This window comes from Hypomesus nipponensis, chromosome 10 (genome assembly GCF_054491055.1).
Source record: "Hypomesus nipponensis isolate SF chromosome 10, ASM5449105v1, whole genome shotgun sequence".
Classification (NCBI taxonomy): Eukaryota; Metazoa; Chordata; class Actinopteri; order Osmeriformes; family Osmeridae; genus Hypomesus; species Hypomesus nipponensis.
Window position 1 is genome coordinate 7,169,617 of NC_140370.1, and position 26,940 is coordinate 7,196,556.

Genomic DNA, 26,940 nt, shown 5'->3' on the forward strand with positions numbered 1-26,940 from the left:
ATGTGCATGAAAGTTACATTGCTCGAAATACACTTAATATATATATATATATATTTCTATTAAAACAGAAGCAAAGGGTGACTTAAGGATACCTTTTAGCCTTCGGGCCGCAACAGAATGTCCTGCGTCAGGTGAGCATGATCAGGTCACAAAACGTGCAGGACCCTTGAATCTATCACTACATGTGCGTGTGCGTGCGTGTGAGTGTGTGTGTGTGTGTGTTTGAGTGATAGAGGGAGTGGGAGAAGGAGAGGGAGAGGGAGAGGGAGGGGGAGAGAATGACTGTAATAACAGAAACTGGGCCTGTAAGCTGGTTGTTTTCTTTCCTCTTATAATTTGATATTGGTCTCATCCTCCTGTCTACTCTTTAACACCTCCTGAAGTTTCAGACCAAGGCCACCAGCATAAGATGTAGACAGATGTTTTCATGGCCGTACCATGTAAAATCGTGAAATTCCTGCTGCATTATAGGCAACGACGAATCTATTATTACCAAAGACTATGTTCTAAATAGGAATGAGAAATAGGAATAAACATTCACCACACAAGACGATGTTTATATTAAATAAGCGTAATGTTTTCCTTTACTGTCCACAGAGTGACATTTGGTTTGCACCATGCCGTAAAAACACAATGGCTATATGACAGTACATGGCCTATTCAGAAAAATAACATAGGTAACAGAACCACCACTACTACAAGTTATTATTAAGACAAGTGATAGCAGCAGCTATTAGAATTGTTAAACTGGTTATGTAAGTCTATGGAGTCTGTTTGCCCACAAATTAAGTGAATAAACTATGCCTTACGCAGTCTTATAATGTTAGCAATGTTCATTCTCTTTGTGGCTTTGATAACTTTAGCAGCAGATCATATTGAATGCTTACATTTACACAATATAAATTAGGCCCCTTCACGCAAAAGTCCACACCATTCAGAGTTTCACTGCCTCCTGGTGGTATGTTCTCAAATATAACATGAAGAGTGTTGGTGAGAAGAAGCCACTGTGGAGGAGATCTTGACATCATTTCTTTCTGATCCGTCTGATCCTCATGTTGAGGATTGCATCGGTCTGCTTCCCCTGGCTGTGGGCTTGGGTCTGGGCTAAAAACTTATGAGACAGGGAAAAGAACAATTAGTAAGGTGGACAGAATGACAGCTGGACAGAATTATCAGAATTGATCAAAAGTGGAGTTGTGACTAGAGAGTTTATGTTTGATTTTGATGTATTTTAAAATAGAGAGGATTCACCGACATTCTGTAAGGCATTGACTATAGCCTCCTCACTGTTCTCCCCAGTAAGGACAGAAAACTTCAAAGAGACAACCAATGGTCCAGCATCTGAAATACAATGGATGAGATATAGATTTCATGCGCATTTAAGGTGAATCACACTACTTTGATTATTTGTTGACCTACTGGAGCAATGAACTGAGCAGTTTACCTTTGGGATCTGTGTGTGTACTGCCATCTAGTGGTAAAGCTGTGGAAGTACTGTAGGCTGTGTCAGGCACTGATGGTTTGGGGTTAGGCGTTGTCAGTGGGAAAGATGAAGGACGAGATAATGGTACCATGGTAGATACTGGTAGAAGACTGGTTAGGGGCACCAGGGTAGATGGAGAACTAGTTAGTGGCACTGGTGTTTGTACAAGACTAGTTAGCTGTTCTGGGGTGGTTAGAGAACTACTTAATGGTACGGGGATAGATGATGAACTAGTTAGTGATGATGGGGTAGATGTAGGACTAGTTAGTGGTACTGGGCTGGATGGAGAACTAGTTAGTGCTATGGGGGTAAATCTAGGACTAGTTAGTGGTGCCCTGGTAGAGTCAGAACTACTTGGTGGTGCTGGGGTGGATGCTGTACTAGTTAGTTGTACTGGTGTAAATGTAGAACTTGTTAGGGGTATTGGGATGGATGTAGTGGTTAGTGGTATTGAGGTAGATGTAGGACTAGTTAGGAGTGCCATGGTAGAGTCAGAACTAGTAAGTTGTACTGGGGTGGATGGATAACTTGTTGGTGGTACTGGGTTGGATGAAGTGACTAGTGGTAATACGGTAGATGTTGTCCGAGTTAGTGGTGTCATGGTAGAGTCAGAACTAGTTATCGGTACTGGGGTGGATGCTGTATTAGTTAGTGGTACTGGTGTAGATGTAGAACTAGTTTGTGGTAACATGGTGGATCTTGTATTAGTTAGTGGTACTGGGGTATATGTAGGATTTGTTAGTGGTACCATGGTAGAAACAGGACTAGTTGTTGGTATGGGGATGGATGTGGTGGTTAGTAGTAGTGGGTTAGATGTAGGACTAGTTAGTGGCAATATGGTAGTTGTAGGACTAGTTAGTGGTGCCATTGTAGAGTCTGAACTAGTAATTGGTACTGAAGTGGATGCTATACTAGTTTGTAGTGCCATGGTAGAGTCAGAAGTATTTATTGGTACTGGGTTGGATGTAGGACTAGTTAGTGGTACTGCGGTAGATGTAAAACTAGTTAGTGGTCTCATTGTCGTGTCAGAACTAGTTATCGGTACTGGGGTGGATGGATAACTTGTTGGTGTTACTGGGTTGGATGAAGTGGCTAGTGGTAATATGGTAGATGTTGTCCTAGTTAGTGGTGTCATGGTAGAGTCCGAGCTAGTTATTGGTACTGGGGAGGATGCTGTATTAGTTAGTGGTACTGGTGTAGATGTAGAACTAGTTAGTGGTACTGGGATGGATATAGTGGTTAGTGGTAATGGGAAAATTGTAGGACTATTTAGTGGTACTGGGATGGATGTAGTGGTTAGTGGTAATGAGGTAGATGTAGGACTAGTTAGTGGTGCCATGTTAGAGTCAGAACTGGTATGTGGTACTGGGGTGGATGGATAACTAGTTAGTGGTACCAGTGTTGATGTTTGACTAGTTAGTGGTGCCCTGGTAGAATCAGAACTACTTAGTGGTACTGGGGTGGATGCTGTACTAGTTAGTTGTACTGGGGTGGATGGATAACTAGTTAGTGGTACTGGGATGAATGTTGTGGTTAGTGGTAATGGGGTAGATGTAGGACTAGTTAGTGGTACCATGGTAGAGTCAGAACTGGTATGTGGTACTGGGGTGGATGGATAACTAGTTAGTGGTACTGGGATGAATGTTGTGGTTAGTGGTAATGGGGTAGATGTAGGACTAGTTAGTGGTACCATGGTAGAGTCAGAACTGGTATGTGGTACTGGGGTGGATGGATAACTAGTTAGTGGTACCAGTGTTGATGTTTGACTAGTTAGTGGTGCCCTGGTAGAATCAGAACTACTTAGTGGTACTGGGGTGGATGCTGTACTAGTTAGTTGTACTGGGGTGGATGGATAACTTGTTGGTGGTACTGGGTTGGATGAAGTGGCTAGTGGTAATAGGGTAGATGTTGTCCTAGTTAGTGGTGTCATGGTAGAGTCGGAGCTAGTTATTGGTACTGGGGAGGATGCTGTATTAGTTAATGGTACTGGTGTAGATGTATAACTAGTTAGTGGTACTGGGATGGATGTAGTGGTTAGTGGTAAAAGGGTAGATGTTGTACTAGTTAGTGGTACTGGGATGGATGTAGTGGTTAGTGGTAATGGGGTAGATGTAGGACTAGTAAATGGTACCATGGTAGAGTCAAAACTGGTATGTGGTACTGGGGTGGATGGAAAACTAGTTAATGGTACCTGTGTAGATGTAAGACTAGTTAGGGGTGCCCTGGTAGAGTCAGAACTACTTAGTGGTACTGGGGTGGATGCTGTATTAGTTACTGGTACTGGTGTAGATGTAGAACTAGTTAGGGATACTGGGATGGATGTAGTGGTTATTGGTATTGGGGTAGATGTAGGACTAGTTAGTGGTGCCATGGTAGAGTCTGAGCTAGTTATTGGTACTGGGGTGGATGCTGTATTAGTTAATGGTACTGGTGTAGATGTATAACTAGTTAGTGGTACTGGGATGGATGTAGTGGTTAGTGGTAATGGGGTAGATGTAGGACTAGTTAGTGGTACTGGGATGGATGTAGTGGTTAGTGGTAATGGGTTAGATGTAGGACTAGTAAATGGTACCACGGTAGAGTCAAAACTGGTATGTGGTACTGGGGTGGATGGAAAACTAGTTAATGGTACCTGTGTAGATGTAAGACTAGTTAGGGGTGCCCTGGTAGAGTCAGAACTACTTAGTGGTACTGGGGTGGATGCTGTATTAGTTACTGGTACTGGTGTAGATGTAGAACTAGTTAGGGATACTGGGATGGATGTAGTGGTTATTGGTATTGGGGTAGATGTAGGACTAGTTAGTGGTGCCATGGTAGAGTCTGAGCTATTTATTGGTACTGGGGTGGATGCTGTATTAGTTAGTGGTACTGGTGTAGATGTAAAACTAGTTAGTGGTGAAGTGGTAGAGTCAGAACTATTTAGTGGTATTGGGGAGGATGCTGTACTAGTTAATGGTACTGGTGTAGATGTAGAACTAGTTAGTGGTACTGGGATGGATGTAGTGGTTAGTGGTAATGGGGTAGATGTAGGACTAGTAAATGGTACCATGGTAGAGTCAGAACTGGTATGTGGTACTGGGGTGGATGGAAAACTAGCTAATGGTACCAGTGTAGATGTAAGACTTGTTAGGGGTGCCCTGGTAGAGTCAGAACTACTTAGTGGTACTGGGGTGGATGCTGTATTAGTTACTGGTACTGGTGTAGATGTAGAACTAGTTAGGGATACTGGGATGGATGTAGTGGTTATTGGTATTGGGGTAGATGTAGGACTAGTTAGTGGTGCCATGGTAGAGTCTGAGCTAGTTATTGGTACTGGGGTGGATGCTGTATTAGTTAATGGTACTGGTGTAGATGTATAACTAGTTAGTGGTACTGGGATGGATGTAGTGGTTAGTGGTAATGGGGTAGATGTAGGACTAGTTAGTGGTGCCATGTTAGCGTCAGAACTAGCATGTGGTACTGGGGTAGATTCTGTACTAGTTAGTGATACTGGGGTAGATTTAGGACTAATTAGTGGTACTGGGGTAGATGTAGGACTAATTAGGAGTGCCATGGTAGAGTCAGAACTAATAAGTGGTACTGGGGTGGATGGATAGCTAGTTGGTGGTACTGGGATGAATGTTGTGGTTAGTGGTAATGGGGTAGATGTAGGAATAGGTAGTGGTGCCATGGTAGAGTAAGAACTAGTAAGTGGTACTGGGGTGGATTGATAACTAGTTGGTGGTACTGCAATGGATGTAGTTGTTAGTGGTAACATGGTGGATCTTGTATTAGTTAGTGGTACTGGGGTATATGTAGGATTTGTTAGTGGTACCATGGTAGAAACAGGACTAGTTGTTGGTATGGGGATGGATGTGGTGGTTAGTAGTAGTGGGTTAGATGTAGCACTAGTTAGTGGCAATATGGTAGTTGTAGGACTAGTTAGTGGTGCCATTGTAGAGTCTGAACTAGTAATTGCCACTGAAGTGGATGCTATACTAGTTTGTAGTGCCATGGTAGAGTCAGAAGTATTTATTGGTACTGGGTTGGATGTAGGACTAGTTAGTGGTACTGCGGTAGATGTAAGACTAGTTAGTGGTCTCATTGTCGTGTCAGAACTAGTTATCGGTACTGGGGTGGATGCTGTACTAGTTAATGGTACTGGTGTAGATGTAGGATTAGTTTGTGGTGCCATGGTAGAATCAGAACTAGTAAATGGTACTGGGGTGGATGGATAACTAGTTGGTGGTACTAAGATGGAGGTAGTGGTTAGTGGTAATGGGGTAGATACAGGACCAGTTAGTGGTTCCATAGTAGATACAGAACTAGTTATTGGTACTAGGGTGGATCGAGAACTAATTTGTTTTACTGGGGTGGATATAGTGCTTAGTGGTAAAGGGGTAGATGTTCTACTAGTTATTGGTGCCATGGTGAAAACAGGACTAGTTGTTGGTACGGGGTTGGATGGAGAACTAGTTAGTTGTACAGGGGTGGATGTAGTGGTTAGTGGTGCTTGAGTCGACATAGAAGTAATTAGTGACATCATCCCTGCACTGGTTCCTGCTGGATTTGGACTGGCAATGGTGCTCTGTGCTTCAGAAAACAACACAAGAGACTTTAGCTGAAGACAAACATATTACAGATACTCATACATGTATAATCAAGCTATTTTCTTACATTTTTTGCATGTTCCTTGGTAGTCCAAGCAACAATCTTGGTTATCCTGACATCCCTCGTCACAAAAACATTGTCTGTTAGTAACTGAGTCCACTCTGGTACAGCTATTGTCTAGGCCTGCACAGCACAGTACAAAAGGGCTGGCACATCCACCTGGAAGACAACACAACAGAATATCAGAATATCCAATATGATATCCAATCCAAATATGATTTTGAATGGATCAAAAGCTGAGAATACATATATTTGCTCAATATTGATTTTGCAGGGCACAAAGGTAGGAGAGCTGGTTAGCGTTAGACCTACCCTGTGTACTGGATGAAGTTGTGGATGGGGAGGTAGCTGGGATAGATGGAGGGGTGGAGGATGTAGTGGATGGCAGGGATGGCGCAGAAGTAGAGGTGGATGTGTCTGTGGTAGTTCGCTGGGTCGAGGAAGTCGAGGTGTCTGGGATGACAGCAGGGGTGGAGAAATCCAAGGCAGCTATATTGCATGGTGGGGTGGTGGAGGAGGTGGTGGTGATAAGAACAGGTTCAGGGATGGATTCAGGAGAGCTGGAGTTCGGGTGGCTTTTTTTCATTACTAATACACTAAAATAATACTGAACACAAAACAAAAATATTTTAAAAACTACACAATGTGCATCTGGAAACTGTTCCATAAAATAATTTTCTTATAAATCGATTTGTAGACGTCTTAAGGACGATTAAAGCAAAAAAAAAGATGTGGCTCAGCTAAATTTGGTGTAACATAGCAAAGGATCTGAATACTCAAATTCAAGTTTCCAGTTGGTTAATATAGGGTATTGTGTGTATATTGATGGTAATTGTTTTTAAATGAGTCTTACTACATTCGAAAGGCACTTTAACAATTTTGCTGAACACAGTAACTGGCACATTACAGTAACAGACTTCTCTGTCCATCAACCACAAGGATCCTCTTGTGAGTATGAAGTTCAATACTACTGTACACATTTCTTCACTATTGTTACTATAATAGTACCTTTTTGCCCAATTACTAAGAACTTTTAACAGGACAAGACAGAATGATACAGATGTCCAGGTCCAAGGCTTGTCTGATCTTATTAAAATTACGGTGATGAGTTTCCCTTCAAATCCTGCTAGCACAGAACTTAGCTTCTTTGGTGTGTAAATGGTTCAAATAGTACATTAACGTACTTGTTAAAAAGATTAACATTATAGATTCAACAAAACATAATACCTCACTGTAATGATATAGGGCTGTTTGTAACTAGATAGAAAACAAAATGAATATAACTTTAAAGTTGCAAATGTGTTTTCAGGAGCAGCTTAGACACCAAGTTATTTTAGTCATGAAAAGGTTCAATATTTAACATTACAGACCTAAAAACGGATCCCATAACTAAGCTTTTTGAAAGCTCTGTTTCAAAAAGCTTTACAGTAGATGTAAACAAACTCATAAAGTTTAAATATTCTTGTTTCATACCTTCATATATGTTAAGTTGGAGCAGAAACACCAGCAAAGTCCAGCCATTCATATTGATGTCTTACAGTTGTATAGAGTGTGAAGGCTTTTACAGACATATTCTTCCACACAGCCACTCACACAGACAAACACACACACACACACCATTGTTTGTCTAACTATTTTCCGGTTTTACCAGTTTCTTTGGATAATGAGTTTTACTTGATAAATGATACGGAAATGTTGTGGTACAAACAAGTGACTCCAGTGTGTCTATTCAGACATTCAGACATGATGCAAGTCAAATACTTGACAATGACTCGGTTTACATTTGTAGAAGAGGCCACTTAATAAATATTTGACCTTCTCATTTCTGAACAACATGGAAACAGGAAACACTATCATCAAAATATTGATTTCAAATGGAATGTCACGTGTTAGTACTGAGCACAGATAAGTAATATTTCAATTAAAACACATTTTGAAGAACAAATAAAAAAAATACTAGCATTATGTGTTACAGCATTTTTTTTTTATCAACTCATCTGTACATTAATTCCATGTTATGCCTGGCTCAGTCCAATGAATGGTATAATCACTTAATCCTAAAAAGGAAAGTACAATTGTAAATAGTTTTAATAATCTAATACATTGTTTTGGAACGAATAGAACATTTGTGGGTGTGCCACTTATTTTGTATACATTTGTGGGGTGCTGTATACAGGGGTCACATGGGAAAACATGATCTGTGCACAGACAGGGCAATGCTATTTAGAGAGTTCCATAACAGGATGGTTTTCAGCGTCCTGATGAGAGATTGAGAGAGGGGTGTTTACAGAGGCGTTGTTAGACATAAAACTTTACTGGGGCACCGGCCCCTAATTCATATCCCTTTTTTCTTTCAAGCTTGCTGCGCACAATGCACTACAAGGCTATAGAAACTCCCATTGCTTAACCCACTATATAACAGTTCAGGCATGCAAGTTTGATATCAGCTTTGGCAAGGACATCTAATGCAAGCACGCACATTTTTTTCACAATCATTTGAGCACAAATACAGTTTTTTGAGCTTCATGTAATATTGTTTTTATGTTTTAGTCAAAATAAGATGATCGGTAGGCCTATTTTTTAGAAACTTTCTTTAGTTTAGTAATGTTTTCTTAGCCTACCTCAATTCTGACTTGTGTGCCGAGTCAGACACCTGGGGGGTATTCCAGAAAACAGGTTATGTGACATACCCGGGTAAGTTAACTCCCCAGCAGACACCCAGCATTGTAGCAACTTTGCTGGTGGGTTAACTTACCAGGTTATGTTGAATAACCTGCTTTCTGGAATACCCCCTTAGACTTCTGTGTCCGTGCTGAAGTGGCTATTTGGCAAGCTCAGAGGAGCGCGCTGACATGGAATTCTGAATGCATATAACGCTAGGTTTGTGTTTTCGGGTAAACACTTTTACAAGCATTGATTGGGATACTACGTTATTTTTCTGGGATTATCAATCAAAATTAATGCACTGACTAATGAAGTAAACTGTTAAAACTCAAACCTGAGATTTTACTGGGGCACAGCAGATTTATACTGGGGCATGTGCCCCAGTAAAAAGGGTCTAACGACGCCCCTGGGTGTTTATCAACATGGCTGTAAGTGTCCAGAAGCACCTCTGAGTTGTAGAAGAGCTGAACCATGAGCAACACACCTGGCCGTGGAGAAACCTGGCAGTCTCATCTCAAACTGAGGAGGAGCCGCGAGGGGGAGACGATCGCCTGAGCACAAAAATAGAAACAGTCGTAAAATCCTATATAGATCGAATTTTGTTTTGTCCACATATTTTCTATAAAAACACAAATAAAGATTTAGGGAGAGATTTAGGGAGTGTTCCAATTGTGATGTGTGCATTTGAGAGAGAGAGAGAGAGAGAGAGAGAGAGAGAGAGAGAGAGAGAGAGAGAGAGAGAGAGAGAGAGAGAGAGAGAGAGAGATTTAGGGAGTGTTCCAAAGACCTGTCACATTCACTCAAACACAAGAAGATTGTTATGTGAGTAATCCTTTTAGTAGGTGTTCCAAAATCCTGTCATCAGTCTCTTCATGTATCTCCCATATCTGATCTGGCAAGTGTCAATTTCACTCTGTCTCTGTCTCTCTCTCTCTCTCTCTCTCTCTAAATGTCCTGGTGCAGGTAACTCTGTCAGGCTATGGCATTTTGTACTTCTGTCGATCAATTTCTTATCTTGTTAGTTAGCCTCCTGCATCCAATCAGCGCTGAGGTGTAGTACCCTTTCTGTTCAGAGTTAATGTAATGTGTTTTTGAGTTAATGTATTGTTGTTTTCTAATTGGGAGAGTGTGTTTTGGTATTGGGGGGAGGTGAACAAGTCATTCGATTTGGGGGGAGTTGACTCGTATTTGGGGGGAGTGTTTTAATTTGGGGGATGTACTCATATTAGGGGGGGTGTTTTGCACTTCAGGGCCACCGTATTAATTATTATAATTATTTAAATCCGAGGATGTCTGTTATGGCAAGCCGTTTTATCATTTAACCAATTAATTCTTGATATCCAAAATTCGAATTCTTGATATCAAAATATAATTCTAAGTATTTTTAGTAAGTATGACAAGCCGTTTTATCATTTAACCAATGAATTGTTGATATCCAGAATTTGAATTGTTGATATCCAGAATTTGAATTGTTGATATCCAGAATTTAATTCTTGATATCCAAAATTCATGGTTAAATGATAAAACGGCTTGCCATAGTCTGTAGAGTACGATTTCTCATGACTTCATTAAAACTTCAAACATGGAGAGTTTTCTTAAATGCGATTCCTTTGATCCTTGTGGTTTTTTAAGGAAACACATTTGAGACAACTCTGGACAACTGCTATTTCGAGTTTGGAAGTCTTCTGAAGTTCAGAACAAATCCCAGATGAGAAAACTTTAATGAATGCCAAATGTTTTCCTAAATCCAATTCAGAAGAAATTAATTCTTAAATTCTTCTTAACTGCGTTCGAGAATGAGGTCCAATAGGAATAAACAGTCAACACACCAGCCATTAGCTGACAATAAGCGTAATGTTTTCCTTTACTTTCCACAGAGTGCAATTTGGTTTGCAGCATGACGTAAAAACACAATGGCCATATGACAATAGATGGCCGATTCACAAAAAGAACATAGGTAACAGAACCACCACTACCACAAGTTATTATTATGACATCTGATGGCAGCAGGTATAAAAATGGTAAAACTGGTTATGTAAGTCTAGGGAGTCAGTCTGCCCTCAAATTAAGTGAATAAACTATGCCTTACGCAGTCTTATAATGTTAGCAATGTTCATTCTCTTTGTGGCTTTGATTACTTTAGCAGCAGATCATATTGCATGCTTACATTTACACAATATAAATTAGGCCCCTTCACGCAAAAGTCCACACCATTCAGAGTTTCACTGCCTCCTGGTGGTATGTTCTCAAATATAACATGAAGAGTGTTGGTGAGAAGAAGCCACTGTGGAGGAGATCTTGACATCATTTCTTTCTGATCCGTCTGATCCTCATGTTGAGGATTGCATTGGTCTGCTTCCCCTGGCTGTGGGCTTGGGTCTGGGCTAAAAACTTATGAGACAGGGAGAAGAAGAATTAGTTAGGTGGACAGAATGACAGCTGGACAGAATGATCAGAATTGATCAAAGGTGGACTTGTGACTTACAGTGACATCAAAAGATGTATATTAGAAGTTTTGAAATGTTGACTAATGTTTGGTTTTGATGTATTGAAAAGAGAGGATTCACCTACATTCTGTAAGGCATTGACTATAGCCTCCTCACTGTTCTCCCCAGAAAGGACAGAAAATGTCAAATAGACAACCGATGGTCCAGTATCTGAAGTAAAATGGATGAAATATAGATTTCATGCACATTTGAAGTGAGGTGAATCACACTATTTTAATTACTTGTTGACCCACTGTAGCAACTAACTGAGCAGTTTACCTTTGGGATCTGTGTGTGTACTGCCATCGAGTGGTGAAGCTGGCGAGGTACTGTAGGCTGTGTCTGGAACTGATGGTTTGGGGTTAGGAGTTGTCAGGGATATTGGGGAAGATGAAGGACTAGATAATGGTACCATGGTAGATACAAGACTGGTTAGGGGCGCCAGGCTAGTTGGAGAACTAGTTGGTGGCAATGGTCTTTGTACAAGACTAGTAAGCTGTTCTGGGTTGGATAGAGTATTACTTAGTGGTACTGGGGTGGATGCTGTATTAATTAGTGGTACTGGCGTAGATGCAGGACTAGTTAGTGGTGCAATGGTAAAAACAGGGCTAGTTGTTGGTACCGGGGTAGATGGATTACTAGTTGGTTCTACTGGGATGGATGTAGTGGATAGTGGTAATAGGGTAGATGTTCGACTAGTTAGTGGTAATGGGGTAGATGTAGGACTAGTTAGTGGTGTCATGGTAGAGTCCGAGCTAGTTATTGGTACTGGGGTGGATGGATAACTAGTTAGTGGTACTGGAGTAGATATAGGACTAGTTATTGGTGCCATCGTAGAGTCAAAACTAGTTATTGGTACTGGGGTGGATTCCGCACTAGTTAGTGGTACTGGTGTAGATATAGGACTAGTTAGTGGTGCCATGGTAGAGTCAGAACTAGTATGTGGAACTGCGGTGGATGAAAAAATAGTTTGTGTTATTGGAGTAGATGTAGGACTAGTTAGTGGTGTCATGGTAGAGTCTGAGCTAGTTATTGGTGATGGGGTGGATGCTGTACTAGTTATTGGTACTTGTGTTGATGTATGACTAGTTAGTGGTGCCACCATAGAGTCTGAACTAGTTATTGGTACTGGGGTCGATGCTGTACTAGTTAGTGGTACTGGTGTAGATGTAGGACTAGTTAGTGGTGCTGTGGTAGAAACATGACTAGTTGTTGGTACCGGGATGGATGTAGAACTAGTGGTTAGTGGTACTATGATGGATGTTGTGGTTAGTGGTAATGGGGTAGATGCTGTACTAGTTATTGGTACTGGGGTAGCTGTAGGACTAGTGAGTGGTGTAATGGTAGAGTCCGAGCTGGTTATTGGTGCTGGGGTGGATGCTGTATTAGTTAGTGGCACTGGTGTAGATGTAGGACTAGTTACTGGTGCCATGGTAGAGTCATAACTAGTATGTGGTACTGGGGTGGATTTTGTACTAGTTTGTGGTACTGGGGTAGATGTAGGACTAGCTAGTGGGGCCACTGTTGAGGGAGAAATAGTATGTGGAACTAGGGTTGATGCTGTACTAGTTTGTGGTACTGGGGTAGATGTAGAACTAGTTAGTGGGGCCATTGTAGAGTCTGAACTAGTTGTTGGTACTGGGGTTGATGCTGTACTAGTTAGTGGTACTGGGGTAGCTCTAGGAGTAGTTAGTGGTTCCATCGTAGAGTCAGAACTAGTTATTGGTACTGGGTTAGTTAATGGACTAGTGTGTACTACTGGTGTAGATGTAGGTCTAGTTTGTGGTGCCATGTTAGTGTCAGAACTACTAAATGGTATTGGGGTGGATGGATAACTAGTTGGTGGTACTGGGATGGATGTAGTGGCTAGTGGTAATAGGGTAGATGTTGTACTAGTTATTGGTACTTCTGTGGATGTAGGACTAGTAAGTGGTGCCACCGTAGAGTCTGAACTAGTTATTGGTACTGGAGTAGATGCTGTACTAGTTAGTGGTACTGGGGTAGATATAGGATTACTTAGTGGTACCATCGTAGAGTCAAAACTAGTTATTGGTACTGGGATGGATGTAGTGATTAGTGGTAAAAGGGTAGATGTTGTATTAGTTATTGGTACTTGTGTGGATGTAAGATTAGTTAATGGTGCCAACATAGAGTTTGAACTAGTTATTGGTACTGGGGTTGATGCTGTACTAGTTAGTGATACTGGGGTAGATGTAGGACTAGTTAGTTGTGCCGTGGTAGAAACAGGACTAGTTGTTGGTACCGGGATGAAATGAGAACTAGTGGTACTAGTGGTTAGTGGTACTATGATGGATGTTGTGGTTAGTGGTAATGGGGTAGATGCTGCACTAGTTAGTGGTACTGGGGTAGCTGTAGGACTAGTGAGTGTCGTAATGGTGGAGTCCGAGCTGGTTATTGGTACTGGGGTGGATGCTGTATTAGTTAGTGGCACTGGTGTAGATGTAGGACTATTTACTGGTGCCATGGTAGAGTCATAACTAGTATGTGGTACTGGGGTGGATTTTGTACTAGTTTGTGGTACTGGGGTAGATGTAGGACTAGCTAGTGGGGCCACTGTTGAGGGAGAAATAGTATGTGGAACTGGGGTGGATGCTGTACTAGTTAGTGGTACTGGGGTAGCTCTAGGAGTAGTTAGTGGTTCCATCGTAGAGTCAGAACTAGTTATTGGTACTGGGGTGGATGCAGGACTAGTGATTGCTACTGGTGTAGGTATAGGACTAGTTGGTAGTGCCGTGATAGTAACAGGACTAGTTGTTGGAACCGGGGTGGATGGAGAACTAGTTAATGGTACTGGGATGGATGTAGTGATTAGTGGTAAAAGGGTAGATGTTATATTAGTTATTGGTACTTGTGTGGATGTAGGACTAGTTAGTGGTGCTACCGTAGAGTTTGAACTAGTTATTGGTACTGGGGTTGATGCTCTAATAGTTATTGGTACTGGGGTAGATGTAGAACTAGTTAGTGGGGCCATTGTAGAGTCTGAACTAGTTGTTGGTACTGGGGTGGATGCTGTACTAGTTAGTGGTACTGGTGTAGATGTAAGACTAGTTAGTAGTGCCGTGGTAGAAACAGCACTAGTTGTTGGTACCGGGGTGGTTGGAGAACTAGTTAATGGTATTAGGATGGATGTAGTGGTTAGTGGTAATTGGGTAGGTGTAAGACTAGTTAGTGTTACTGGGGTGGATGCTGTACTAATAAGTGGTATTGGGGTAGATGCAGGACTTGTTAGTGGTTCTATCGTAGAGTCAGAACTAGTTTTTGGTACTGGGGTGGATGCAGGACTAGTGATTGCTACTGGTGTCGGTATAGGACTAGTTGGTAGTGCCATGGTAGAGTCAGAACTAGTAAGTGGTACTGGGGTGGATGGGTAACTAGTTGGTGGCACTGGGATGGATGTAATGGCTAGTGGTAATAGGGTAGATGTAAGACTAGTTAGTGGTACTTGGGTAGATATAGGACTAGTTAGTGGTGCCATGGTAGATTCAGAACTAGTAAGTGGTACTGTGGTGGATGGATGACTAGTTAGTGGTACTGGGATTGATGTAGTGGTTAGTGGTAATAGGGTAGATTTTGTACTAGTTATTGGTACTTCTGTGGATATAGGACTAGTATGTGGTGCCACCATAGAGTCTGAACTAGTTAATGGTACTGGGGTAGATGCTGTACTAGTTAGTGGTACTGGGGTGGATGCAGCACTAGTTAGTGGTACTGGGGTAGATATAGGACTAGTTAGTGGTGCCATCGTAGAGTCAAAACTAGTTATTGGTACTGGGGCTGATGCTCTAATAGTTAGTGGTACTGGTGTAGATGTAGGACTAGTTAGTGGTGCCGTGATAGTAACAGGACTAGTTGTTGGAACCGGGGTGGATGGAGAACTAGTTAATGGTACTGGGAAGGATGTAGTGATTAGTGGTAAAAGGGTAGATGTTATATTAGTTATTGGTACTAGTGTGGATGTAGGACTAGTTAGTGGTGCTACCATAGAGTTTGATCTAGTTATTGGTACTGGGGTTGATGCTGTACTAGTTTGTGGTACTGGGGTAGATGTAGAACTAGTTAGTGGGGCCATTGTAGAGTCTGAACTAGTTGTTGGTACTGGGGTTGATGCTGTACTAGTTAGTGGTACTGGGGTAGCTCTAGGAGTAGTTAGTGGTTCCATCGTAGAGTCAGAACTAGTTATTGGTACTGGGTTAGTTAATGGACTAGTGTGTACTACTGGTGTAGATGTAGGTCTAGTTTGTGGTGCCATGTTAGTGTCAGAACTACTAAATGGTACTGGGGTGGATGGATAACTAGTTGGTGGTGGTGGGATGGATGTCTTGGCTAGTGGTAATAGGGTAGATGTTGTACTAGTTTGCGGTACTGGGGTAGCTGTAGGACTAGTTAGTGGTGCCATGGTAGATTCAGAACTAGTAAGTGGTACTGTGGTGGATGGATGACTAGTTAGTGGTACTGGGATTGATGTAGTGGTTAGTGGTAATAGGTTAGATGTTGTACTAGTTATTTGTACTTCTGTGGATATAGGACTAGTAAGTGGTGCCACCGTAGAGTCTGAACTAGTTAATGGTACTGGGGTAGATGCTGTACTAGTTAGTGGTACTGGGGTGGATGCAGCACTAGTTAGTGGTGCTGGGGTAGATATAGGACTAGTTAGTGGTGCCATCGTAGAGTCAAAACTAGTTATTGGTACTGGGGCTGATGCTCTAATAGTTAGTGGTACTGGTGTAGATGTAGGACTAGTTAGTGGTGCTGTGATAGTAACAGGACTAGTTGTTGGAACCGGGGTGGATGGAGAACTAGTTAATGGTACTGGGAAGGATGTAGTGATTAGTGGTAAAAGGGTAGATGTTATATCAGTTATTGGTACTTGTGTGGATGTAGGACTAGTTAGTGGTGCTACCGTAGAGTTTGAACTAGTTATTGGTTCTGGGGTGGATGCTGTACTAGTTAGTGGTACTGGTGTAGATGTAAGACTAGTTAGTAGTGCCGTGGTAGAATCAGCACTAGTTGTTGGTACCGGGGTGGTTGGAGAACTAGTTAATGGTATTAGGATGGATGTAGTGGTTAGTGGTAATTGGGTAGGTGTAAGACTAGTTAGTGTTACTGGGGTGGATGCTGTACTAATAAGTGGTATTGGGGTAGATGCAGGACTTGTTAGTGGTTCTATTGTAGAGTCAGAACTAGTTTTTGGTACTGGGGTGGATGCAGGACTAGTGATTGCTACTGGTGTAGGTATAGGACTAGTTGGTAGTGCCATGGTAGAGTCAGAACTAGTAAGTGGTATTGGGGTGGATGGGTAACTAGTTGGTGGCACTGGGATGGATGTAATGGCTAGTGGTAATAGGGTAGATGTAAGACTAGTTAGTGGTACTTGGGTAGATGTAGGACTAGTAGGTGGTGCCATGGTAGAGTCAGAACTAGTAAGTGGTACTGTGGTGGATGGATGACTAGTTAGTGGTACTGGGATTGATGTAGTGGTTAGTGGTAGTAGGGTAGATGTTGTACTAGTTATTGGTACTTCTGTGGATATAGAACTAGTAAGTTGTGCCACCGTAGAGTCTGAACTAGTTATTGGTACTGGAGTAGATGCTGTACTAGTTAGTGGTACTGGGGTAGATGCTGTACTAGTTAGTGGTACTGGGGTAGATATAGGATTAGTTAGTGGTGCCATCGTAGAGTCAAAACTAGTTATTGGTACTGGGGCGGATGCTCTAATAGTTAGTTGTACTGGTGTAGATGTAGGACTAGTTAGTGGTTCTATTGTAGAGTCAGAAATAGTTTTTGGTACTGGGGTGGATGCAGGACTAGTGATTGCTACTGGTGTAGGTATAGGACTAGTCGGTAGTGCCATGGTAGAGTCAGAACTAGTAAGTGGTATTGGGGTGGATGGGTAACTCGTCGGTGGCACTGGGATGGATGTAATGGCTAGTGGTAATAGGGTAGATGTAAGACTAGTTAGTTGTACTTGGGTAGATGTAGGACTAGTTAATGGTGTCATGGTAGAATCCAAGATATTTATTGGTACTGGGGTGGATGCTGTACTTGTTAGTGGTACTGGGGTGGATGCAGCACTAGTTAGTGGTACTGGGGAAGATGTAGGACTAATTAGTGGTTCCTTCGTAGAGTCAGAACTAGTTGTTGGCACCGGGGTGGATGGAGAACTAGTTAGTGGTACTGGGATGGATGTAGTAGTTAGTGGTAATAGGGTAGATGTTGTACTGGTTAGTGGTACTTGTGTGAATGTAGGACTAGTTAGTGGTGCCATCGCAGAGTCAGAACTTGTTTTTGGTACTGGGGTGGTTGCTGTACTAGTGAGTTCTACTGGTATAGATGTAGTACTAGTTAGTGGTTCCATCATAGAGCCAGGACTAGTTATTGGTACTGGGGCGGATTCTGTAATAATTAGTGGTACTGGTGTAAATGAGGGACTATTTAGTGGTACCGTGGTAGTAATAGGACTAGTTGTTGGAACCGGGGTTGATGGAGAACTAGTTAGTGGTACTATGATGGATGTAGTGGTTAGTGGTAATGGGGTCGATGCTGTACTAGAAAGTGGTATTGGGGTATTTGTAGTACTAGTTAGTGGTGTCATAGTAGAGTCAGAACTAGTTAATGGTACCGGGTTGGATGCTGTACTAGTTAGTGGTACTGGGGTAGATCTTATACTGGTTAGTGGTAATGAGTTGGAAGTTGGACTAGTTAGTGGTGTCATGGTAGAGTCCGAACTAGTTATTGGTACTTGGGTGGATTCTGTATTTGTTATTGGTACTGGGGTAGCTGTAGGACTAGTTATTGGTTCGATTGTAGAGTCAGAACTAGTTATTGATATAGGGGTGGATGCTGTTTTAGTTATTGGTACTGGTGTAGATGTAAAAGTAGTTAGTGGTGGCATGGTAGTTTCAGGACCAAGTAGTAGAATCAGGTTGGATGGAGAAGTAGTTAGTGGTACAGGGTTAGATGTAGGACTAATTGGTGATGCCATGGTGGAGTCAGGTCTAGTTTGTGGTACCGGAGTGGTTGCTGTACTAGTGAGGTGTACTGGGGTAGATGTTCTACTAGTTAGTGGTGCCATCGTAGAGTCAGAACTGGTTATTGGTAAAGGGGTGGATGGAGAACTAGTTAGTGATACTGGGGTGGATGTAGTGGTTAGTGGTGCTTGAGTTGATATAGAAGTAGTTAGTAACACCGTCTCTGTACTGGTTCCTGCTGGTTTTGGACTGGTAATGGTGCTGAGGGCTTCAGAAACAACACAAGTGACTTTAGTTGCAGACAAACATATTACAGATATTTAAACATGTATAATCAAGCTCTCTTCTTACATTCTTGGCATGTTGCTTTGTAGTTCAAGCAGCAATCTTGGTTAAACTGACAACTCTCATCACAAAAACATCGTCTGTTAGTAACTGAGTCCACTCTGGTACAGCTACTGTTTTTGCCTATACAACACAGTACAGAGGGGCTGGCACATCCACCTGGAGGACAACACAACGGTCAGAATATCAAATATCCAACATTATATCGAAACCAAATATGATTTGGAATGGATCAAATGCTGATAATACATATCTTCACTCCATATTAATTTTGTAGGACACAGAGGTGGGAGAGCTGGGTTAAGGTTAGACCTACCCTGTGTACTGGATGAAGTGGTGGATGAGGAGGCAGCTGGGATGGATGTAGGGGCGGAGGATGTAGTGGAAATCAGGGATGGAGCAGAAGTAGAGGTGGATGTGTCTGTGGTAGTAGGCTGGGTGGAGGCTGGCGAGGTGTCTGGGATGACAGCAGGGGTGGAGGAATCCATGGCAGCTATATTGGATTGTGGGGTGGTGGAAGTAGATGGAATGGATGGAGGGGTGGAGGAGGTGGTGGTGATAAAAACAGGTTCAGGGGTGGATTCAGTAGGACTGGAGGTGGCTTTTTAAAATATGAATACACAAAAATAATACTGAACACAAACTAAAAATATTTTAAAAACTACATATGGTGCATCTGGAAACTATTCCAGAAAATAATTAACTTTCATCAATTTATCAACATTTAACAATTAACGTCTCAAGAACAATGAAAGGAAAAAGGATGGGACTCATCTACCTTTGGTTTAACATAACAAAGGATCTGAATCCCTAAAAAGGTATTTCAGTTGAACAAAAATGCTAATGCACATTCAAAAGTCTCCAATTAATATAGGATATTTTGTGTATATTGATGGCAATTGTTTTTAAATGAAAAGTTAAGTCTGTAACATAACATTTAAGTGATGGATTCTTAAGACGTTCTAAATGCACTTTAACAACTTTGCTGAACCCATTAACTGGCACATTACAGTAACAGGGCCCTATCTAAATCTAAACGATTTTCATGAGAAATCTCTATGTATGTGAACTTAATTTGAAAAAATGGTGGCAATTTCCTCCCACACCTGTTTTACCGAAGCTAATTTGGGTGGATTTCTTCTCTCATCCCTATCAGAATCAGAATTCGGTTTATTCGCCATGTATGTTACACAAACACAGAATTTACTGTGGCAGGAAGGTGCAAACAATAAACATATACGGGTCTTAAATTAAGTAAAACAGTACAATGGTTAAACTAATTATGAGAACTAAACCATTTTAAAATATAACAATAAAAATATATATATATATATATATATATATATATAAAAATAAGACTAATAATTTGAATTTGCAGCATGTGGACAACTTAGTGCAATGAGAAAACTACTCTGCCTTTCTCGTAAAATGTCTATTTCTTCTATCTTTTACGGCCCTGACGAGAACGTCGGTCTCCTCGGCTGTGAACTGCTCCTGGCGTGCGCCTGGCAAATCCGCCGTTAAAATAGCTCGTCATGGAATAAGCGCGCCTGCTCTTAAAGGGAATGTGAGATGACGCTCTCATTGGTTTATTGCACGTTACGCCCAAACCACACCCATTATTAATATAGCTACATCAGACCAAACCATTTTAGACTTGCGCCAGGCACAAAGTAATTTATCCCGCCGGCAAAATAGTATCCGCGCCAGAGTCCCGCCCACAAAGTTACTTGCGCTTTGAGTTTTGATAATTGCGTTTCCGATAGTTAAAACAGGGTCCACAGACTTGTCTGTCCTTCAACCACAAGGATCCTCTTGTGAGTATGAAATTCAATACTACTGTACACATTTCTTTACTTTTATTACTTTAATCGGACTGTTTTGCCCAATTACAGAGACCTTTGAACTGGACAAGACAGAATGATACACATGTCCAAGTCCAAGGCTTGTTTGATCTTTTAACAATCATGGTGATGAGTTTTCATTCAAATCCTGCTAACACAAACTTTGCTTCTTTGGTGTGTAGATAGATCCAATAGTACATTAACGTTCTAGTTAAATAGATTAACAATATAGATTAAACAAAAAAAATACATCACCGTAATAATATAGGACTGTTTGTATCTAGATAGAAAACTAAATGAATATAACTTAAAGTTGCAAATGTAAGTGTTTTTCAGCAGCAGCTTAGAAACCGACATGGTTATTTTAGTAATTAAAGGGTTCAATATTTGAAATTACAGACCTGAAAAGAATCCTATAACTAAGCTTTTTACTGTAATAGCTCTGTCTCAAATAGCCCTACAGTACATATAAACACGGAGCATGTACAAAGTCATAAAGTTTACAAATTATTGTTCCATACCTCCATATATGTAAAGTTGGAGTAGTGGCATCAGAAACACCAGCAAAGTCCAGCCATCCATACTGATGTCTTACAGTTGTATACAGTGTGAAGACTTTTACTTCCACACACACAATCCCTTTGTCTGCCAGACTATCTTCCAGTCTTACCTGTTTCTTTGGGTAGTGAGTTTTATTTGATACATAATGCGGAAATGTTGTTGTACAAATGAGTGACTCCAGTGTACCTATTCAGGCATGACGCAAGTCAGTTATTTTACAATGATTTGGTATATTTGACCTTCTAATTCCTCAACAACATGGAAACATGAAACACTGATCAAACTATTTTTTTCCAGTGGAATTGCACATGTAAGTACTGAAAACAGATAAATAATATTACAATTAAAAACACATTTTTTAGAACAATTAACAAAAATACCATAATTTTGTGTTACAGTTTTTTTTTTATTAACTCAGATGCACCTGAATTCCATGTACTTTGTTGATCCAACTGTAGGTTATTTCCTCCAGGAACACAATGACACTTTTTAACTCAGTTTTTAACTGATTTAACAACTTGTACTCGCTGTACATTATATTATTATTGCTTGCTTTCATACAGGTACACTCTCGCACTATTGAGATTCATGTTGTTTAATTTGCAATATGTTTAACTACATGCTCATGTTTCCTCCTATTTGATTTTCACAATTTATGCTTCATGTTTTGGTTACCTGCAATGTTTTGGGGCTAAATTCCCACAAAGGCCCCAAACCCTCCTATTGTACACCTGTGGCAAGACAATCTCTGCACAGAATAATCAATGTCTTGTTCAGTTCATCTTTACACCATAACAAAACTAAAATTTACTAAGAGTACATAGTCTGAGAAAATAATTGGTCACTACAGTGAAAAAAGGGTAATTTAATAGTAGTGATTCAACGGTTGTTTTTTATTATTATTATTATTTGGAAATGCTTACTGGACTTCTTCACTAGATAAGGATTGATGTTCTAACAGGAAATGAAAAGTAATCAAGGAAGTAGTGTCACCTGCGAGACAGATGATGACTGAGGTTTAAATGTGTAAATTCTGCTTCCTTTTAGAGCGATAGAGAGAGACAGATTTAGGGAGTGTTTCAAAGACCTGTCACACTCACTAAAACACAAGAACATTGCTATCTAAGTAATCATTTTAGTAGGTGTTCCAAAATCCTGTCATCAGTCTATTCATGTATCTCCCATATCTGATCTGGCAAGTGTCAATCTCTCTCTCTCTCTCTCTCTCTCTCTCTCTCTCTCTCTCTCTTCCTCTTCTCTCTCTCTCTCTCTCTCTCTCTCTCTCTCTCTCTCTCTCTCTCTCTCTCTCTCTCTCTCTCTCTCTCTCTCTCTCTCTCTCTCTCTCTCTCTCTCTCTCTCTCTCTCTCTCTCTCTCTCTCTCTCTCTCTCTCTCTCTCTCTCTCTCTCTCTCTCTCTCTCTCTCTCTCTCTCTCTCTCTCTCTCTCTCTCTCTCTCTCTCTCTCTCTCTCTCTCTCTCTCTCTCTCTCTCTCTCTCTCTCTCTCTCTCTCTCTCTCTCTCTCTCTCTCTCTCTCTCTCTCTCTCTCTCTCTCTCTCTCTCTCTCTCTCTCTCTCTCTCTCTCTCTCTCAAATGCACACATCACAAATCCCTAACACGAGCCACAGACATACAGACTAAGGGACAGACAGACAAATGGTCTGAATACACACCACCAGTTTCCTGTTTTTTTTATTGGGCAGTAAAAATCAATTGTTTTGGTCTTGGTTGAGCTTGTGTATAAAAGAAGTTCAAGCATTTATGATTTGTGTTTATTCTATGCATTTTGTGTCAAAGCAACCAGAAATGTGTTAATTGTATAGCCAACACAGACATATGTTGTACTAACTGTGTCAAAAGTTTAGGAAACTAGGAAACATAGCGATTGTAAAATACTGTATTTATATAGGCCAGCACAATTCATACACAATGGAAATCCCAAGTGCTTTACAAATGAACAGAAGTGTAAGTGTAGTGTGTATTTATTAAAACAAACCCCAAAAAATTGTGTACAATTAAGACAATTATTAGTTGGAAAATTATATGAAATATTTAATTATATTGGCTGTCAGCACAAGCGTGTACTGAGGAGACACCTAGTTAGTACTGGATCCATGGTAACAGCCTTACTTAAATTAGAACAGACGAAAAAGGTATAACCACTTATTTTGCGCAAACATGTCAGCTCTCAATCGTACGTAAGAGTGCTCTTGGGTGTGCGTAAATTCTGTTTTTACCTAAGAACAAATCCCAATTAAGAAAACATTAGTGAATGCCAGAATCTTTGTGAAAACTGCGTAAGTGGGGTTTGAGAACAAATTTGTTTGTAAGAACATTTTGTGAATGAGGCCCATTGTTTGCTAGTAACTGAGTCAACTCTGGTACAGCTATTGTTTTGGCCTGTACAGCACAGTAAAGAAGGGATCGCACATCCATCTGGAAGACAACACTATGGTCAGAATATCAAATATCCAAAATAATATCCAATCCAAATATGATATTGTATGGATCACATGCTGATAATACATATCTTTACTCAATTTTGACTTTGCAGAGCACAGAGGTAGGAGAGCTGGGTTAGGGTTAGACCTATCCTGTGTACTGGATGAAGTGGTGGATGAGGAGGCAGCTGGGATGGATGGATGGGCGGATGATGTAGTGGATGGCAGGGATGGACAGAAGTAGAGGTGGATGTGGCTGTGGTAGTAAGCTGGGTCGAAGCTGTCGAGGTGTCTGGGATGACAGCATGACAGCAGGGATGGAGGAATCCAAGGCAACTGTATTGGATGGTGGGGGGTGGAAGGAGCCATGGCTGTCGCCTGTCCGTACATGTGGTAGAAGAAGCGCAGGCAGGACTGGCCAGTGAGCTGGCAGGTGGAGCTGATGAGGCGGGCAGAGTCCCCATGGTGCACGCCATCGCCCTCAATGTAGATGTAGGAGCCGGCTGGACAACACTCTTTAACCACCCTCCATGTATATATTTGAGATGTTTGGTAATTTATTTTGGCAAGACCTGTGTCAAATTGTATTTGATTGATTGTGTCTGGATTGTAATGGGGGTGGGGTTTCAATTTTATGCACCAATCTTTTGGTGAGAGTTCTGTTGTTTCAAGCAGGATAATATATATTTTTTACATGGCTTCAAATTGAATTTGTAACCCAGACCAGGCTAAACAGAGAGATCAAACTAACAAATAACATGTGTTTTTAATTAAGAGTCAGAACTAGTTAATGGTACTGGGGTGGATGCTGTACTAGTTAGTGGTACTGGGGTAGATGTTGTACTGGTTAGTGGTACTGAGTACTGTTTACCTTTGGGATCTGTGTGTGTACTGCCATCGAGTGGTGAAGCAAGGGAGTTAGTGTAGGCTGTGTTGGGCACTGATGGTTTGGGGCTAGGAGTTGTCAGTGATATTGGGGAAGATGAAGGACTAGTTAATTGTACCATGGTAGATACAAAACTGGTTAGGGGCACCAGGCTAGATGGAGAACTAGTTAGTGGAGACTAGTTAGCTGTTCTGGGGTGGATAGAGTACTACTTAGTGGTATGAGGGTATATGTTGTACAAGTTTGTGGTAATATGGTAGATGTAGGACTAGTTAGTGGTGCCATGGTAGTCAAGACTAGTTATCAAAATAAGAATTTGGTTTATTCGCCAAGTTTACACAGACACAGAATTTACTGTGGCAGGAAGGTGCGTACCATAAACATATACGGATCTTAAATAAAAAACAGTCGAAAAGTACAATAGTCTGACTAATTCTAAGAACTAAACAATGTCAAATATAAAATCTATATAAAAAAGTGGTACTGGGGTGGATGTTGTACTAGTTAGTGGAACTGGGGTAGATGTAGGACTAGTTAGTGGTGCCATGGTAGAGTCAGAACTAGTTAATGGTATTGAGGTGGATGTATGACTAGTTAGTGGTGCTATGGTAGAGTCAGGACTAGTTATCAGAATCATAATTTATTTTATTCGCCATGTAAGTTTAAACACAGAATTTACTGTGGCAGGAAGGTGCATACCATAAACATAAAAGGATCTTTTAAAAAAACTGTAGAAAAGTACAATAGTCTGACTAGTTCTAAGAACTGACTAATTTAAAACATAAAATATACATGAAAAAAAGTGGGACTGGGGTGGATGCTGTACTAGTTAGTGTTACTGGGAGGGATGTAGTGGTTTGTGGTAATGGGGTAGGTTTAGGACTAGTTAGTGGTGCCATAGTAAAGTCAGGACTAGTTATTGGTACTGGGCTTGATGCTGTACTAGTTAGTGGTACTGGGGTAGAGTCAGAACTAGTTATTGGTGCTGGGGTGGATGGATAGCTAGTTAGTGGTACTGGGATGGATGTTATGGTTAGTGGTAATAGGGTAGATGTTATACTAGTTAGTGGTACTGTGGAAGATGATGGACTAGTTAGTGGTACTGGGGTGAATGTGGTGGTTAGTGGTAATGAGGTAGATGTAGGATTAGTTAGTGGTGTCATAGTAGAGTCAGTACTAGTTATTGGTACTGGGGTGGATGCTGTACTAGTTAGTCGTACTGGGATGAGTGTGGTGGTTAGTGGTAATGGGGTAGATGTGGGACTAGTTAGTGGTGTCATAGTAGAGTCAGGACTAGTTATTGGTACTGGGGTAGATGTTGTACTGGTTAGTGGTACTGGGTTAGATGCAGGACTAGTAAGTGGCGCCATGGTAGAGTGATAACTAGTCATTGGTACTGGGGTGGATGTTATACTATTTAGTGGTAATGGGCTAGATGTTGAACGAGTTAGTGGTGCCATGGTAGAGTGATAACTAGTTATTGGTACTGAGGTGGATGCTGTACTAGGTAGTGGTGCTGGTGTAGATTCAGGACTAATTAGTGGTGCCATGGTAGAGTCAAAATTAGTTATTGGTACTGGGATGGATGTTGGAGTAGTTAGTGGAACTTGGATGGATGTAGTGGTTAGTGGTAATGGTGTAGGTGTAGGACTAGTTAGTGGTGCCATAGTAGAGTCAGAACTAGTATGTGGTACTGGGGTGGATGCAGTACTAGTTATAAGTACTGGGGTAGATGCAGGACTAGTTAGTGGTGCCATCGTAGAGTCAGAAATAGTTAATGGTACCGGGGTGGATGGAGAACTAGTTAGTGGTACTGGGGTGGATGTAGTGGTTAATGGTGCTTGAGTCAATATAGAAGTAGTTAATGACACCATCACTGTACTGGTTCCTGCTGGTCTTGGACTGGCAATGGTACTGAGGGCTTCAGAAAACGACACAAGAGACTTTAGTTGAAGACAAATGTGTTACAGATACTTATACATGTGTAATAAAGCTTTTGTCTTACATTTTTGGCATGTTCCTTGGTAGTCCAAGCAGCAATCTCCAGAATTCTGACAGTACTCGTCACAAAAACATTTTCTGTTCGTAACTGAGTCAACTCTGGTACAGCTACTGTTGTAGCCTGCACAGCACAGCACAGAGGGGCTGGCACATCCACCTGGAAAACAACACAATGGTCAGAATATCCAATATCCAATATGATATCCAATCCAAATATGATTTTGTATGGATGAAATGCCGATAATACATATCTTTACTGATATATCTTTATTGATTTTGCAGGGCACAGAGGTAGGAGAGCTGGGTTAAGGTTAGACCTACCCTGTGTACTGGATGAAGTGGTGGATGAGGAGGCAGCTGGGATGGATGGAGGGGCGGAGGATGTAGATGGCAGGGATGGAGCAGAAGTAGAGGTGGATGTGTCTGTGGTAGTAGGCTGGGTGGAGGCTGATGAGGTGTCTGGGATGACAGCAGGGGTGGAGGAATCCAAGGCAGCTGTATTGGATGGTGGGGTGGTGGAAGTGCATGGAATGAATAGAGGAGGTGGTGGTGATAGGAACAGGTTCAGGGGTGGATTCAGTAGGGCTGGAGGTA

At 41.4% G+C, this 26,940-nt stretch overlaps 2 protein-coding genes across 2 annotated transcripts; both read right to left on the bottom strand.

Annotated features, from left to right (window-relative positions):
- Positions 1-913: 913 nt before the first annotated feature.
- On the bottom strand, positions 914-26,873 carry LOC146271157 (uncharacterized). The gene is made up of 16 exons (XM_084707568.1): positions 26,668-26,873; positions 26,160-26,266; positions 23,848-23,962; positions 18,934-19,074; positions 18,757-18,776; positions 15,061-15,192; positions 6,446-6,586; positions 6,268-6,292; positions 4,176-4,368; positions 3,795-4,115; positions 3,675-3,690; positions 3,485-3,556; positions 2,843-3,229; positions 1,445-2,725; positions 1,256-1,341; positions 914-1,111 (listed from the first exon to the last, which is right to left on the bottom strand). Exons 1-16 carry the CDS (start codon positions 26,871-26,873, stop codon positions 1,025-1,027), a joined length of 3,330 nt encoding a protein of 1,109 aa, XP_084563694.1. The 3' UTR covers positions 914-1,024.
- LOC146271158 (uncharacterized) lies at positions 10,798-13,948 on the bottom strand. Its single transcript, XM_084708095.1, has 7 exons — positions 13,599-13,948; positions 13,030-13,469; positions 12,426-12,960; positions 12,010-12,182; positions 11,563-11,826; positions 11,369-11,454; positions 10,798-11,188 (listed from the first exon to the last, which is right to left on the bottom strand). Exons 1-7 carry the CDS (start codon positions 13,946-13,948, stop codon positions 11,102-11,104), a joined length of 1,935 nt encoding a protein of 644 aa, XP_084564221.1. The 3' UTR covers positions 10,798-11,101.
- Positions 26,874-26,940: the final 67 nt, after the last annotated feature.

Coding starts and splice junctions, on each gene's coding strand:
- LOC146271158 (XM_084708095.1), bottom strand. CDS start 13,948: ATGGAACCACTAACTACTCCTAGAGCTACCCCAGTACCACTAACTAGT. Junction 13,470..13,598: donor CCATTACCACTAACCACAAC/ATCCATCATAGT, acceptor ACTAACTAGTAC/AGCATCAACCCCAGTACCAA. Junction 11,827..12,009: donor TACCATGACACCACTAACTA/GTCCTACATCTA, acceptor TAATTAATACAG/CATCCACCCCAGTACCACTA.
- LOC146271157 (XM_084707568.1), bottom strand. CDS start 26,873: ATGCACTTCCACCACCCCACCATCCAATACAGCTGCCTTGGATTCCTC. Junction 6,293..6,445: donor AACTTCATCCAGTACACAGG/GTAGGTCTAACG, acceptor GTTGTCTTCCAG/GTGGATGTGCCAGCCCTTTT. Junction 1,342..1,444: donor TACACACACAGATCCCAAAG/GTAAACTGCTCA, acceptor ATTGTATTTCAG/ATGCTGGACCATTGGTTGTC.